The sequence below is a fragment of the Sceloporus occidentalis genome, unplaced genomic scaffold, assembly GCF_023333645.1.
Source record: "Sceloporus occidentalis isolate IW3139 unplaced genomic scaffold, rSceOcc1.0.p SCAF_1, whole genome shotgun sequence".
Lineage (NCBI taxonomy): Eukaryota > Metazoa > Chordata > Lepidosauria > Squamata > Phrynosomatidae > Sceloporus > Sceloporus occidentalis.
The window spans coordinates 146,868,609-146,882,557 of NW_028316981.1; the positions used below are offsets into that span (position 1 = coordinate 146,868,609).

The 13,949-nt window shown below is 41.0% G+C and overlaps 2 protein-coding genes across 2 annotated transcripts in view; both read left to right on the forward strand.

The window, feature by feature from the left end:
• The window catches only part of LOC149322366 (cholesterol transporter ABCA5-like), a 72,027-nt gene extending 63,840 nt beyond the window's left edge, over positions 1–8,187 (forward strand). Inside the window, exons 36-40 of the mRNA XM_089540421.1 lie at positions 38–157; positions 280–429; positions 4,057–4,136; positions 5,373–5,428; positions 5,774–8,187. Coding sequence (XP_089396547.1) covers positions 38–157; positions 280–429; positions 4,057–4,136; positions 5,373–5,428; positions 5,774–5,878 — 511 coding nt within the window. The 3' untranslated portion in view covers positions 5,879–8,187. The remainder of the gene's footprint in view (positions 1–37; positions 158–279; positions 430–4,056; positions 4,137–5,372; positions 5,429–5,773) is intronic.
• A 3,631-nt stretch (positions 8,188–11,818) lies between these two features.
• Positions 11,819–13,949, forward strand: part of LOC149322367 (cholesterol transporter ABCA5-like) — a 70,950-nt gene continuing 68,819 nt past the window's right edge. The window contains exon 1 of the mRNA XM_089540434.1: positions 11,819–11,858. The gene's annotated coding sequence lies outside the window, so the exon portion shown is untranslated. The remainder of the gene's footprint in view (positions 11,859–13,949) is intronic.

A 13,949-nucleotide genomic window follows, 5' to 3' on the forward strand; every position in this document is an offset into this window, starting at 1 on the left:
CTCTACTTTTTCATCAAGTGTTTGTCACACTTTATAGGAAAGCAATTCGAGCAGCTTTTAAAAGTAAACAGAGAGCAGCTATTCTGACAACCCATTATATGGAAGAAGCAGAGGCTGTGTGTGATCGGGTGGCAGTCTTGGTGTCTGGAAAATTAAGGTACCTTCTCTGTAAATTGGAGCATTCATATTAATGTTCAAAACATTTGTAATTATTCTGATGTTAAACTGACTTTTTTCCCTTTGTGCTTTCTCTTTTCCATCACTGTCTCAACAACTCAGGTGTATTGGGACAGTTCAACACCTCAAGAGTAAATTTGGCAGAGGATATTTCTTAGAAATTAAATTAAAACAAGTGCCAGATATACAGAAGAAGGAGTATCTTCAGAGGGAGATTTTGCACATCTTTCCAAATGGAATTCATCAAGAAAGGTAAAAGGCAACAGTTAGAATTATTCAGAATTCAAATAATAAAGAATCTCACTTCTTCACTTGGTTCCCAATGGGAGTGCCTTATAATGCTCAGCATGGACTAGGAAAGGAAAACTAAGGGATGATCAGGATGCAGTGCTCCTGTCAATAGTTCATCTCATTAGGGTGTCCTCTCACTAGCTAATCAGTATTAATGTAAGATGAGAGGCAGTGGTGTAGTGGTTTGAATGTTGGAGTACAACTGTAGACCAGGGTTCAAATGCCTGCTCAGCCATGGAAACCCACTGAGTGACCTTGGGCAATTCACACTCTCTCAGCCTTAGAGAAAGGCAAAAGCAAATCTCCCTGAACAAACCTTGACAAGAGAAGCCCATGATTGGGTCACCTTAGGATCACTATAACTCAGAAATGACTTGAAGACACACAACAACAACAAAAATAGCTGACAAAAATAGCAGGAAAACCACTGACTCTTCCCTTTCACATGCCCCCCTCCTCCTTTCCTTTTCTTTCTTTTGGCAAAATTAAGCATTTTAATTTTTTCTTACCCAAAGGGATTATAAGTACATTTTAATCACTTCAGCCTTCATGTCAGTGTCCATTGTGAATGCTGCCAACTGATAACCTTTCACACACTTCAGATTTAGAATTCTTCAAACTAAGAAGTGTGATGCTGTTGTTTAAAAAACAATGAATACCATGATGGGTTTACAGTGGTTATATTAACAATGAATGTAGAATAATACAGTTGGAAGAGATCACAAGGGCCATCCAGTCCAGCCCTCTGCCATGCAGAAACTCACAATCAAAGCACCCCCAACAGATCCAGCCTATGTTTAAAGAACTCCAACGAGGGAGACTCCACTTCCCTCTGAAGGAGCATGTTCCACCATCGAACAGCCGTTACTGTCAGGAAGTTCTTCCTAATGTTGAGCTGGAATCTCTTTTCCTATAATTTGAATCCATTGCTCCAGGACCTATTCTCTGGAATAGTAGAAAACAAGATTGCTCCATCCTCAATATGATGCCCCTTCAAATACTTAAACAGAGCTATCATATCACCTCTTAACCGTCTCTTCTCCAGGCTAAACATATCCAGTTCCCTAAACTACTCCTCATAGGGCATAGTTTTCAGACCTTTCACCATTTTGGTCACCCTCCTCTGGATACACTCCAGCTTCTCAACATCCTTTTTAATTGTGGTGCCCAGAACTGGACACAGTATTCCAGGTGGGGCACTATTACTTCCCTTGATCTAAACATTATACTTCTGTTGGTGCAACCTATAATCATATTGGCTTTTTAAACTGCTGCATTTACACTATTGACTCATGTTCAACTTGTGGTCTACTAGGTTTCTTAGATCCCTTTCACATGTACTGTTGTTAAGCCAGGTGTCCCACATCCTATATTTATGCATGTATGTATACAAAAAAGCTTAATAAAATATATTACATATTATAAAGTCATGAGATATGAATGTGAATGAAATCTAAACAACTTAGTTACAACATGTATTTAAGGAACTTAAAAACAGCATTCAGTAAACATGTTTTCTGTATCTTACCATAGTTGGTAGAAACTGTCCCATGGTAAAATAAAATGAGTTGTTTATTTTCGGAGCAGTTTGACTTTTGTGGCATGTTACATTCTAAAAATTTGCTTGATTATATACAAATCATATTTCTTCCTTAACATTTGTAACTGATCGTTTCAAAATAAAGAATAGCTTAAGATTACATTTTTGTAGTTGTTATGTGCCTTCAAGTCATTTCCAGTTCATGGCGACCCTAAGGCAAACCTATTTTATTACAGATTTTTGTTGACAGTATTTGTTCAGAAGAGGTTTGCCTTTGCTTTCCTCTGATCCCTTAATTATTTGTAGTGTTCCTGAATTAAATTTCAACTTAGCTCCCTTTTGAACTCTTATGCTTCTTGAGACAAATTATTCCCATAACAAAATTATTTCCAGAAAAATTATTACAATCTAACTAGCACCCTATTAATCTGTCTAGCTTTCAGTTGTCTGTAATATACAAAGCACTTGGAATTTTTGTTAACACATTAATTAGAATATAAATAGATACAAGAATGTAAAAAGAGTGCAAGAATTTGTTTAACTAGGTAAATTTAAAAACAAACAATCCTTAGTGGACTGAGAAAAAATCAGTCAACAGTGAAAATGATGAATTAAACCCATGATTTTCTCTAATACGTACTACAGTTTTTTGAAAAGATACAGCAACTATATTGTTCTAAATAACAACAGAAGATTCAGTGACAGAAGAGTAATGTCAGCGATCAGCCACTGCAGTTTTTACAGACTTCTGTTTTCACTCCACATATAGACCTCTAGCCTTTTCAATTAAAAATTTCATTTTGATACAAGATTTACTACATACCTAACAGACTACTGAATCACAAACCTCATTCAGTTTGGTTCACTGATTAATTTCTTCTGATTTAAGGAGGGAGATGCCATGCACATCCAACATTTGTGATGTTTTATGGTTTCTTCCCAGAAATTAAAAACTCTTGGTCTGTAATGCAGATGAACAGCGTTTCTGTGGATTGAACTTAGTGTTTATGGGAAATTGTTCAAATCTCAGTGAATGTATGTTCAGATAGACTAGAAGCTACAACAGCTCCTCCCTTGCTGATCCTTTTTAGCATTTGAACACCTTTTTAAATATCTATTACAATGAGTGTGTAAAACCTTAAGTCTGATACAAAGGAATAGTGCTTAGAATCATAGGCCTGGTACAGACGGGCCTTTAAGCACATCCTGGTGACGTGCTAGGATTGCTGCGGGGCGCCTCTTACAGATGCCCCTTAACCCTAGCATATCATCATGACGCCTCAGCTGAGCAGCGCCATACAGACGGTGCATTCAGCTATGACATCGCAGCTGTGCCGCGTCCAAACGTCATGGCGCAGCTATGACATTATTGTGTCGCCGCCAGTGCTTTGTGGTGTGGCAGGTACGCCACAAAAAAGAGCCGCTTCCATGCACTGTTTTCTTGCTGCGCAGCAGCGTCACACAATTTGGTTGTTGCGGCACTGCTGCAGAGCAAGGAGAGGCTCCTCCCCAGCGCCTCTTTTTGGCGCTCTGTACCATGCCATAGAATCATAGAGTTGGAAGAGACCACAAGGGCCATCCAGTCCAACCCCATTCTGTCATGCAGGAAATCTCAATCAAAGCATCCCCAACACAGGGACGTAGCCAAGGGGGGGTTCTTGGGGTCTGGACCCCCCCCTCCATTAGAAAAATGAATGGTGTGTGCTGCTGCACCGCCGCGCCCAAGCCCCATTATAATGGTGGCACTTAGTCTGGACCCCCCCCTTCCTAAAATCCTGGCTACGTCCCTGCTCGAAAGATGGCCATCCAGCCTCTGTTTAAAGACCTCTAAGGAAGGAGTGTGTTCCACTGTCGAACAGCCCTTACTGTCAGGAAGTGCCTCCTAATGTTGAGGTGGAATCTCTTTTCCTGTAGCTTGCATCCATTATTCTGGGTCCTAAGACGACATGAGATAAAAATGCCTAACTGCTGTTCCATCCATCAAACCACTTGTAATTACTGGAGGTGTAGCATGTTATGTGCTAATGTGTGCTTTTTTTATGTTGCAGTTTTGCCTCGATTTTGGCATATAAAATTCCAAGGGAGGATGTCCATTCCCTTGCACTATGTTTTTCCAGACTGGAGGAAGGTGAGACACTAATTTACTAAGTAAACTAATTGTGGTAGAACTTTCTTCACCTGGTTTCTCAATTAGGTACCCAACTCTCCTGATAATTGCACATTATCAGTACCCTTGTCATTATCATTTTGTCCCAGAACATAATTCCCTAGATATAAAGAACTTTTTATTAAAGCTTCTATTAACTGAGATGTTATCTCCAACTCTCAACCAAATGAAGTTCTGCTTCATTGGCTGGCTAGACTTTCAATTCTGATTTCATGGGACATAATAAAGTGAATTAAATTTTAGAGAAAGAAGTGCAGGATTTGCTCCTGAAAAATTAAGGGGCAAAACAGACAACTCTGAAGGGGCAGCATGATGCCGCACCTGACAGCCAGATCGGGGCCACGGCAACCGCACGCCATGGCTCCAATCTGGCCAGCTTCCACTCCAAATAGGAGCGGAAAAAGTCTGCTCCTATTTGGGGTGAAAAAAAGCCACCCTTTCACCTCTAGAACCAGCTTTTTGCAGGCTCTGTGATGAGTAGTGTCTGAACGCCACACTCCCGAGTCGCCCGGAAGCTGGCTAGCATGCAGTTGCCAGCATGGCTTCCAGACGACTCAGGCATGTCATGTCTAAACACCATGCCCCCGAGCTGGCTAGAAGCTGGCTTTACCAGGCCATCTGTTTCGGCCCTAACTTTCCATTTTCTCATGGCCACACACTACATTTGACTTACTGAGATCTTCCAAAGTCTCCTAAGAAACAGAAGGTGCATACCTTTCAGAAACTCATATAGTGGTTTTCCCAGGCTATATCTGTGCTGCAGAAAGAATTCAGTTTACAGTGCTTTAACTGCTATTGCATTGGAATTCTGGGATTTATACTTTTGTGAGATATTTACCCTTCTTTATCAGAGAACTCTGGTGCCACAACAAAACATAAATCCCAGGATTCCATAGCACTAATCCATGGCAGTTAAGGTGCTGTCAAACTGCATTATTTCTACAGTGTAGATCTAGTCACTCTGTTATTAAGAAACAGCAGGATTTAAGCATCCCAGATACAGCTTTGCATGTACAAATCAGAACATGACAAGAGATGTGTGTGGATATCATAGTGCCTGCGGAGCATCAGGCTGACCAGTTTTTATTGACATTAGGATGGATAATTTGCTGTTTTAAAATGCATGCTCATATAAAGTGATTTAGTTGCACAAGTTCTGTTGAGGAACATAACAGTTCTTTCTAACATTTTTAATAGCAAAGCATGCCTTCGATATTGAGGAGTACAGCTTCTCCCAAGCAACACTTGAACAGGTAATTTAAACAGACTTTAAAAATCATGAGACCTTTACACAAAACATGATTCTCGGCCTTACATTTTAGATTTTACATTTTATTGCTTTAAAATAATTTGTCTTTTTTATCTATAAGTTAGCTATGTTCCCAGGTGGTTATATTGTCATATCTGATACTGAATTACAACTGATACTGATTTTTAAAATAGTCTTCCAAATGCACAAAAGATTTTTTAACATATTGTCAGTCATTATACTGCTGTGAGGATTTGGAACTCTATTAATTGTGCTGCAATTAACTCAGCCAACTTCACATGGACTCTACTTGTACTTAATGTATTTATGAAATCCTTGCTTGTTTTAGGTGTTTGTGGAACTTGCCAAAGAGCAAGAGGAGGAAGACAGCTTTGGAACACTAAACACCACGCTTTGGTGGGAACGAGCCCAGGCAGAGAGAGTTGTTTTCTGATCTGTCCCATGTTGTAGAATTAAACTGATTCATTCTTTAGGGTTTTTCAGAAGAATTGTTCTTGTCATTTTGAAATGTTTTCTTCTTTTGGTGTGTACACTGAGCACTATGAATAATAGAAGCATATTCCCAAAGCAAATCAGAGTATAATAATACTGATTCCCACATTTAAACATGCAAAATTGAGCCTATTCACCTAATTTGCCTTACATACACCAACATGGTAAATGTCTTTGGTCTATGACTTGCTCTTTTTAGGTAGAGGTTTTGTAATGGCAGAAAGATGGTAACATAGAATTTAATATAAGTTTTCTATTCTAGAAACTCATGTACTATATTTCATTGACACACAGTGTGTGACATCTATATTATTACTAAAAAACTACAGCTGGTTCAATAATTTAATTACATGGCCTATTACATGTGCTACATTTTAAGGAGTTTGATTTCAGGAACCATAATCTCTAGAAGTAGGAAGAGTATTTTTTTTTTTACATCAGTTAACAGATATTTGCAGCTAATCACTGGTTCAACACGGACATTTTCCAGAATAATATTTTGCTAAACGCCATGTTCTCCTCTTTTAAAGTTACCTTGAAATTTTTATCACAAATTCTGCACAATTTTTATGTAAATTTAATCATAAGTTTTATGTAAGTTTAACCTGAAACTACCTGTCTTTTAGTAGTCATTATTTAGATGGCTCAGAATTTAGGTACATTTTGACTTGTAATAAGCCACTAAATAATATATTTTGAATTTAATCTATATGTTTCTTTTTGAAACTTTTATCATTCTGGTGGAAATTTTTATGGTAATTTCCTTTGTATGCTTTTTAATGAAGCTGTGCAATACTTGAGTTGGAAGTTAATGTTTGAAGTATTTGTCAACTTACTTGATGCAGTGTTGTTTTTCTTTTAAGCAATCATACATCAGAATAAGTGATTGGTGCATTTATCCCCTAGCCCCACTACCCCCAGCCTTTTCATCTCATGTGGTCTGAACACTAAGCACATTATCATTAATATTAGAAGTAAGATGGGTATAATCAGCATTTCTCTCATTTGAAAGCAGTACTTTTGTCACAAAAATGTATTGTACTTGCACTTTACGCCACTCTGAATTCCTGTTTGTTATTTGACAAAATCTAAATACAAGCCCATTAATGTAAAATATACTATAGGACTACCAACTCTGTATATCGTTGTTTGTTTTGAATGACAAAACTAAATTGTGTCATGGTTGCAAGTTGCATAGAAGCCTATACTGCATGCATAGGTACATCTGAATTGTTTGCACAAATAGTTTTCTTTCATTTTTACAAATGCAGATTGTGAAAAACCAAATGTGTAAATATCTTTGTACGTTTCTTATTTGTGTATGGCATGTAAAATCATTGCACAATCTTGGTTGTTTTTGTTGAGTTTCAACATACCACAGATCTGCCACATCTTTGGTGGGTTGCCTTTTTTCTGTGTTCCATTTTGAAGTTCTTTCTTTGATTGAAATAGATGCACCAGAACTTTATATTTAGCATTGTACTGATGATAACTAACTGTAGGAAAACAATAATGAATTTGTTCCATTATCATTGAAAGATGAAATAAAGGTTTATGTTTGATCATTTTTGTATATAATTAATTTAAAATTGAGCCAGTGTGGTGTAGTGATTTGAGCCTTGGACGACGACTCTGGAATCCAGGGTTTGAATCCCAGTTCAACCATGGAAACTCACTGGATGAGTTTAGACAAGTTACACTCTTTCAGGCTCGTAGGATGGCAGTGGCAAACCTCTGAAGAAACTTGCCAAGAAAACCCATGATATATTTTCCGTAGGGTTATCATAAGTCAGAAAGCTCAACTTAATAGGAAAAATTGAAAATAATAAGGAAAGATATCAAAGGGGAAAAACATTTTTTTACCTTTTTCATTGACCATCTGATGCCCCCATCTATGAGCCTCCTGGCATGCTATGGATCCCAAATTGAAAATATGGGCAGTGCTATTAGCTCTTCCTTTAAACTTTTAGAATGTAAAGTTTGGAGATGAATGCAAGCTGTCCTTCTGGTATTAGTGTTGACCTCAAGCAAAAGAACACTGACATGTTAGGACACCCAGTCATGCAAGCTAGGGCTGCAGCCCATCAAAGAGTTTCAGATGTCAAGTTCAGCTAGCTCTAAGACACCAAACCCAAGCAAACTGGCACACCACAGAAAACTAGGTAGGTATGATGCCCTGATACAGGAATCTTCCAGAAAACCCATGTTCTGCTATCTGTTAGGGAAATTAAGCAATACTTTGGAAAACAACTTGGGGCCTGAGCAGACAGACCAAAATAAAGCTGCTTCAGGTCACTTTGGATGGATGCTGTTTAAATAATGTATGCGTCCTAAGAGGCTGGAAACCACGCCAAAGCCACACTCCAGTCCTAAGGACTGGAGCACGGCTTTGTCACAGCTTCTGGCCTCTTAAGATGCATGTGTCATTTAAACAGCATACCTCCAAAGTGACCCGAAGCAGCTTTATTTTGGTCTGTCTGCTCGGGTGCTTGGTCAACTTCCAAACAATCCAAATAAGCCGGACTCACTGTGCTTTCTCAGAATGATAAAATAATTCACAAAACCTTGAGATAATCTGCCCTCTGTTATTCACCACAATCAAAAAACAGTATTCTTGGGAAAGAGTCTGGAATAGTCATTTCTGAAGATACCAATCCACTTCAATTTCTCATTCACAAAGGATGAGATGGGACCTACGCATCAAGACACAAAACTCACAGCCATATATACCAGCTTCCAAGAAAGCCAAATTAGCTTAATTCACAGAGCACACTGGCCGAGATGGTGCTGACACAATAAGGCACAATACTTTCACACAAATGACATCTTTCAGTTCATTCTAGTAGCATATTATAGTAAAACTGCATAGACCACCAACTTCCAGGCAAACCAACCCAAGCCAACCCATTTGCTGATTGCACTTGTCCACCTAGACAGAAATCTTGCAGTAAGTCAAACACAACATCACTTTCAAGGCTCTGTTCGATCTTCTGCATAGATAACCCTTCACAGAACAACACAACACCATCTTGAGAAAATGCAGGTCTGTGACTAATGTCATTGTATAACTTTTTTCTCCTGTATAATTTTTTAAACACCTTTTCCTGATGAAGAAACCAGTGGGGTTTTGAAAGCTTGTATCATGTGTTTTGTGAATTTTGGCTGGCAGATTAAAGCATTGCTGTTTTGAAAAAACAATTTAGGACATTATTGCACTTTTCAGAACAAAGCGTTCACTTGGAGCTATCCTTGGTGCTGCAACCACTGCTCTGTCGTATTATGTCTCCTGGTGTGAATATCTAGCCACCTTCCCAGACTTCTTGTCTCATCGCTCTGGTGCTTTCCTTCTAATGCTATTGTCACTGTTGTCCATTGTGAGTACTATTTATCAACAGATGAGATTTCTTGGAAACATAGAAGGAGTTTTCTCCAAAGAGGAGAAACACAAGGGAATCACAGCCATTTCCTCCTACTTTTGTTTTAGCTGAGAAATGGGAGGAGCACCACAGAGGCCACTGTCTCCCATTTCTCAGTAACAGGGTATCAGACCATATGCCTGAGAGTTATTGTACTCTGCGCCTACCTCTCCCATGCATTTGGAAGACATTTTATGGTTTATAGAATTTTTTGTCTATCCACTGCTATTTGTGAAGAGGCTGGATTGGCTAGTTTTTCCAGGTCATTTTTTCAATCTTGTTTTTCTGGATAACTCTTCCATGTACATCTGGTTCAGTATGGCCTTTGAATCTGATTGGTTTGACTAGCTTGGAAGTTGGGGGGCTGCTTTTCCATAATATTTTTTATTGCAGCCAGCAAGAATATGGTTCTTTATTTTATTTGCAGGCAATTTGAAATGTTCTGCAGGTTTGAGCAAATCCCTTAATAAATCTTTTGAAAGTGTGTGTGTGCATGCGCACTCATGCACATAACTTTTATCTTAATTGACCTAAAGTGCAAGTACAGGGTTGTTAGTCACTCCATGGACCATATGAATGGAACCCACATACCACAGTCTGAAAAGCTCTGCTACGGAGGTTTTGTGCATTGCTCCAACAATCTGAGACGTGGATTTAGGGCTGGTTTGATGCACGCCCCCAAGATGCCCAGAAGCCAGCTTCACATGCTGTAATGTTCATTTATGTTGCACTGATCCATTCCATGAATTATTCTTATGGAAATAGTTATACAAAGAGAGAGAAAGCAGTTTTGGAGCTGCTTGACTTGCATGTTAAAGGATTTAAAGATCAGCTTACTGTTATGCTCCAAGTATTTGAATAATGTATTTTTATTATAAAGTGATCAGTACTGCTGTTCCTTACTAGAGCTTTGTTGTGAGCTATTACCACTGACGTGCCTCGTTGAAACTTTGCTGTTGGTACGAAAGCATTTTTGAATGCTTACTGTGGCATTTTAAAGATCTGAATAATTTATTTGAATTATAATGCTATCGGCACTGAATCACTTTATTGGAATGGTTGTCTATACCTCAGGGAACAGAGAAGGAGACAAAACTGGACAAGAACCAACACAGCCCTACACTTGTATTACTTACAGCTTTCGTGGATTTGCTTTTGCAGTCAGGGGCTGCTGCCACATTGGACACTGCTTTAACTGTCATGGCTCCATCCTACTGAATCCTAGGATTTGTAGTTTTTCTGGCACCTGAGCTCCCTGACAGGGAATGCTAAATACCTCGCAAAACTATAAATCTTAGAATTCGACAGCATGGAGCCATGGCAGTTCATGTGTTGTCAAATGGCATTAATTCTGCAGTGTAGATGCAGCCAGGCACACTCCTACAGTATTAACAATTGTCGCTAACAGTGGGACCCCCAGCCTACCTACTGAGAACCAGAGGAAAGGCAAGTGATGCAACAGAAGGGACAGTTCAAGCAGGCCAAGCTCTGAGGTGGACTGGCCTATTAACCTTTTACCCTGGAGGCTTCTTAAGAGCATAACTACCCAAATATGTGCCTGGTTTTCAGCATTCCTTTGAGAATGCAATATGGAACTAGCATTACATACAAGAAGACAGAAACCAAGGTCTGCAGTTGTCATGCCACGAGGAGAACGTCTACCATTTGCAGATTTTCCTAGAACATATTGCAAATATTTAACACACTGCAAGTAACTTTTGGATCAATCATGCCTTAAATTTTGTCCAGCTAAAATTCTCTCTGCAGCAGAGTTAACGGTGCTATAAAAATGCTGTGGTTATAGCTGATTGTATATATACTCTGTGTGTATACACACACACACACACACACACACGTATATATATATACACATATGCCCAAAAATCTGTCATTCCAATAGTCTTCATTTAGGTGGCCCTTTTTGGGTGGTCTGCATCCTGCCTCTGTTTAGCTTTCTCAAGCCCTTTCTCAAACTAGCATGAAAAGATGAGACAACTGGGCAGCCCAATGTATTTCCCTTCCACAAGAGAGGCTAATTGGGCGACTGTGGCTTTCCCAGTGCCTGCATAGATGCCTTCAGAGGGATCTGATTTGAATCCAGGCAAACAGCCATAGTTAAGGCAGTAAGCATGTCTTTGCAGACCTTTCAAAGAATGATAACGCATTTTAAATGGACATTTTTATTCGGATAATAGTCATGCGAAGTATACATAACAAGAGTGTTTTAAAACACACCGCCATTAAGAAGGAACACTTTGGGCAATGCAGCTGGTTTCAAAAGAACAAGAAAGGAATTGCAGCAGAGTCCCTGCCATGGACCATAAGTCAAGGCTGCCTCTCCCGCCCGCAGCCTCCCCGGCCGGGGCCTTCCTCTCTGTCCTGCTGGGCCTCGTTGTTTTCCTGCATCCGACGAGGCCGAGGGAGGGGAGGGGAGGAGCCCTAGGCCTTTCTGGAGGAAGGAAGCCTGGGGCCTGGGCTGAGGAGGAGGAGGCCTCCCTGAGGGCGGTGGCTGCCTCGGAGGAGGAGCGGAGACCTTTGGGCAGAAGGAAGGAGACTCAAGGGCGGCCGGGGAGGGTCCCTTGGCGAAGGAAGGCGGGAGGGAAATGGAGGGGCCCTTGGGCAGGCTGAACACGGGGGTCCTCCTTTCCCAGGACATGTCCTCCATTCCCGCCTTTCTCTCCAGGAGGATTCAGGGTGGCCACAGGACCTCCTTTTCCAGGACATGTCCTCCTTTTCAATCTTTCTGTCCAGGGCTGATAAGGGTGACCATATATGCCCTCCTAGTCCAGGACAGCTCCTCCATCCCAGCCTGTCTCTCCAGGAGGATTCAGGGTGACCAGGCATATCCTCATTTTGCAGGACATCCATGCCCTCCATTTCAGCCTTCCATCCAGGAGGAATTCCAAACTGTCCTCCATTTTGAGCATGCATTTGTATTTGGAGGAATGGGGGGGGTGGCTTTTGAATTGTAATCTCCTCCTCCCTCTTTCTTGAACGCCCTCCATTGGGCAGTGCCTGCTGGTCCTCCTTTGTGAGGAGGGCATCTGGCCCAGAGGAGCCTTGGGGGGTGGGCTGGGCCCTCTTGCCTTTCCCCCAGGAGGACCCTTTTTCTTGGGAGGCGCCACAAGAGATGGAGCTGGAGAAAGTGCCAAGGATGAGGAGATGCTGCTGGGATGCATCTCCTTTCTTCCCTTCAGGAGGAATCCTGAGGCTGCTCTGGCAGCAAAGGCAGCCGGAGTCATTAGGCTAATAATCATCATTAAATTAAATAGTTAGGAATAATAATCGTTAAATAAAAATCAGCTCATAGACAAGGTGGATTCGAGTGGGGAAAAGGAGGCGCTTTGCCTCGCCTTCTGTTCTGCTTCAAAACCTGTTTTTCTCTAACACCCACCTCGGACCTATCCACACTGCACAAATAATCCAGTTTGTCACCACTTTAACTGCCATGGCTCAGTGATGTGGAATTCTGGGAACTGTAGTTGGTTGTGGCACCAGAGCTTCCCCTACCCTTGGATCAAACACTGATGAGAATGGAGTCAGGAAATCAGAAGACTAGGGTCTGCATCCACACTGCAGAAATAATCCAGTTTGACACCACTACAGTTCCCACAATTCCATAGCATCGAGCCATGGCAGTTTAAGTGGTGTCAATCCACATTATTTCTGCAGTGCAGATACAGCCCGTGACTCTGCATGGCTGGTGCTGCTGCTGGTGCTACTGGTTGAAATTTCCTTCCTCACAAGCGGGGGACTCGACATCGTCTTTTTCCAGGGTACATCTTCCATTTCCGCCTTCTGTCCAGGAGGAATTCCAAAAGGTTCTCCATTTTGAGCATGACTAAGAAGCATGAATTTACTTTTCTATGGAGTTTATCACATGAAGGAGATTGGGAATTTATCCCATGCATATCTGGGAAAAATTTCATAAATACGAGAAACAGTTTTACACAACGTTGCACAAAACCTGCCATTAAAGTGGTCACAAAGAAGCAATAACACACATCTTTTTACTTTCAGGTTTTCAGCAGCAATGCATTTCTGATATCACTTTATTTGGACAATTGTGTGTGCTAATCATTTGCGCAGTTACTCGCCATTTTCGCTTTATTTACAGCATGCTTTAATCTCTCTTGAATGCTGAAATTAGCCCCAGTGTGATAAACTCCTATGACTGTTTTTAGCTTTTGTTTTGTAATCTCATCCCTTTTTTTGTTAAAGGCCCTATATTTTGTGGTGCCTGGTCCTCCTTTGCAGTGAGGACATCTGCTCACCCTGCACACAGACTGCCTGTTTGGTTGAAAAGGGCCGACTGGGGCTGGACAGCATGGAGAGCCAAAGGCAAGAACTGGGCCGAGCAAAGAGGAGCATTAAGGTGCCCTTCCTGGCTATTGCACTGCTCCACTTAATGCCTCTTTGGAACCAAAGTGACTTGGCAGAAAGTGAAAACAAGTGGAAACCTGAGATGCTTTGATTTGGCTGCTTCCCTGCTCTGACGCCTGTTATCCTGCCCTCCTTTAACACTGATGTGGCTTCAAGGCTGGCTTCCAGCTGCTTGCTTGCTTGCTTCTGCAGATTGCTCTCTTTAGCCCCACA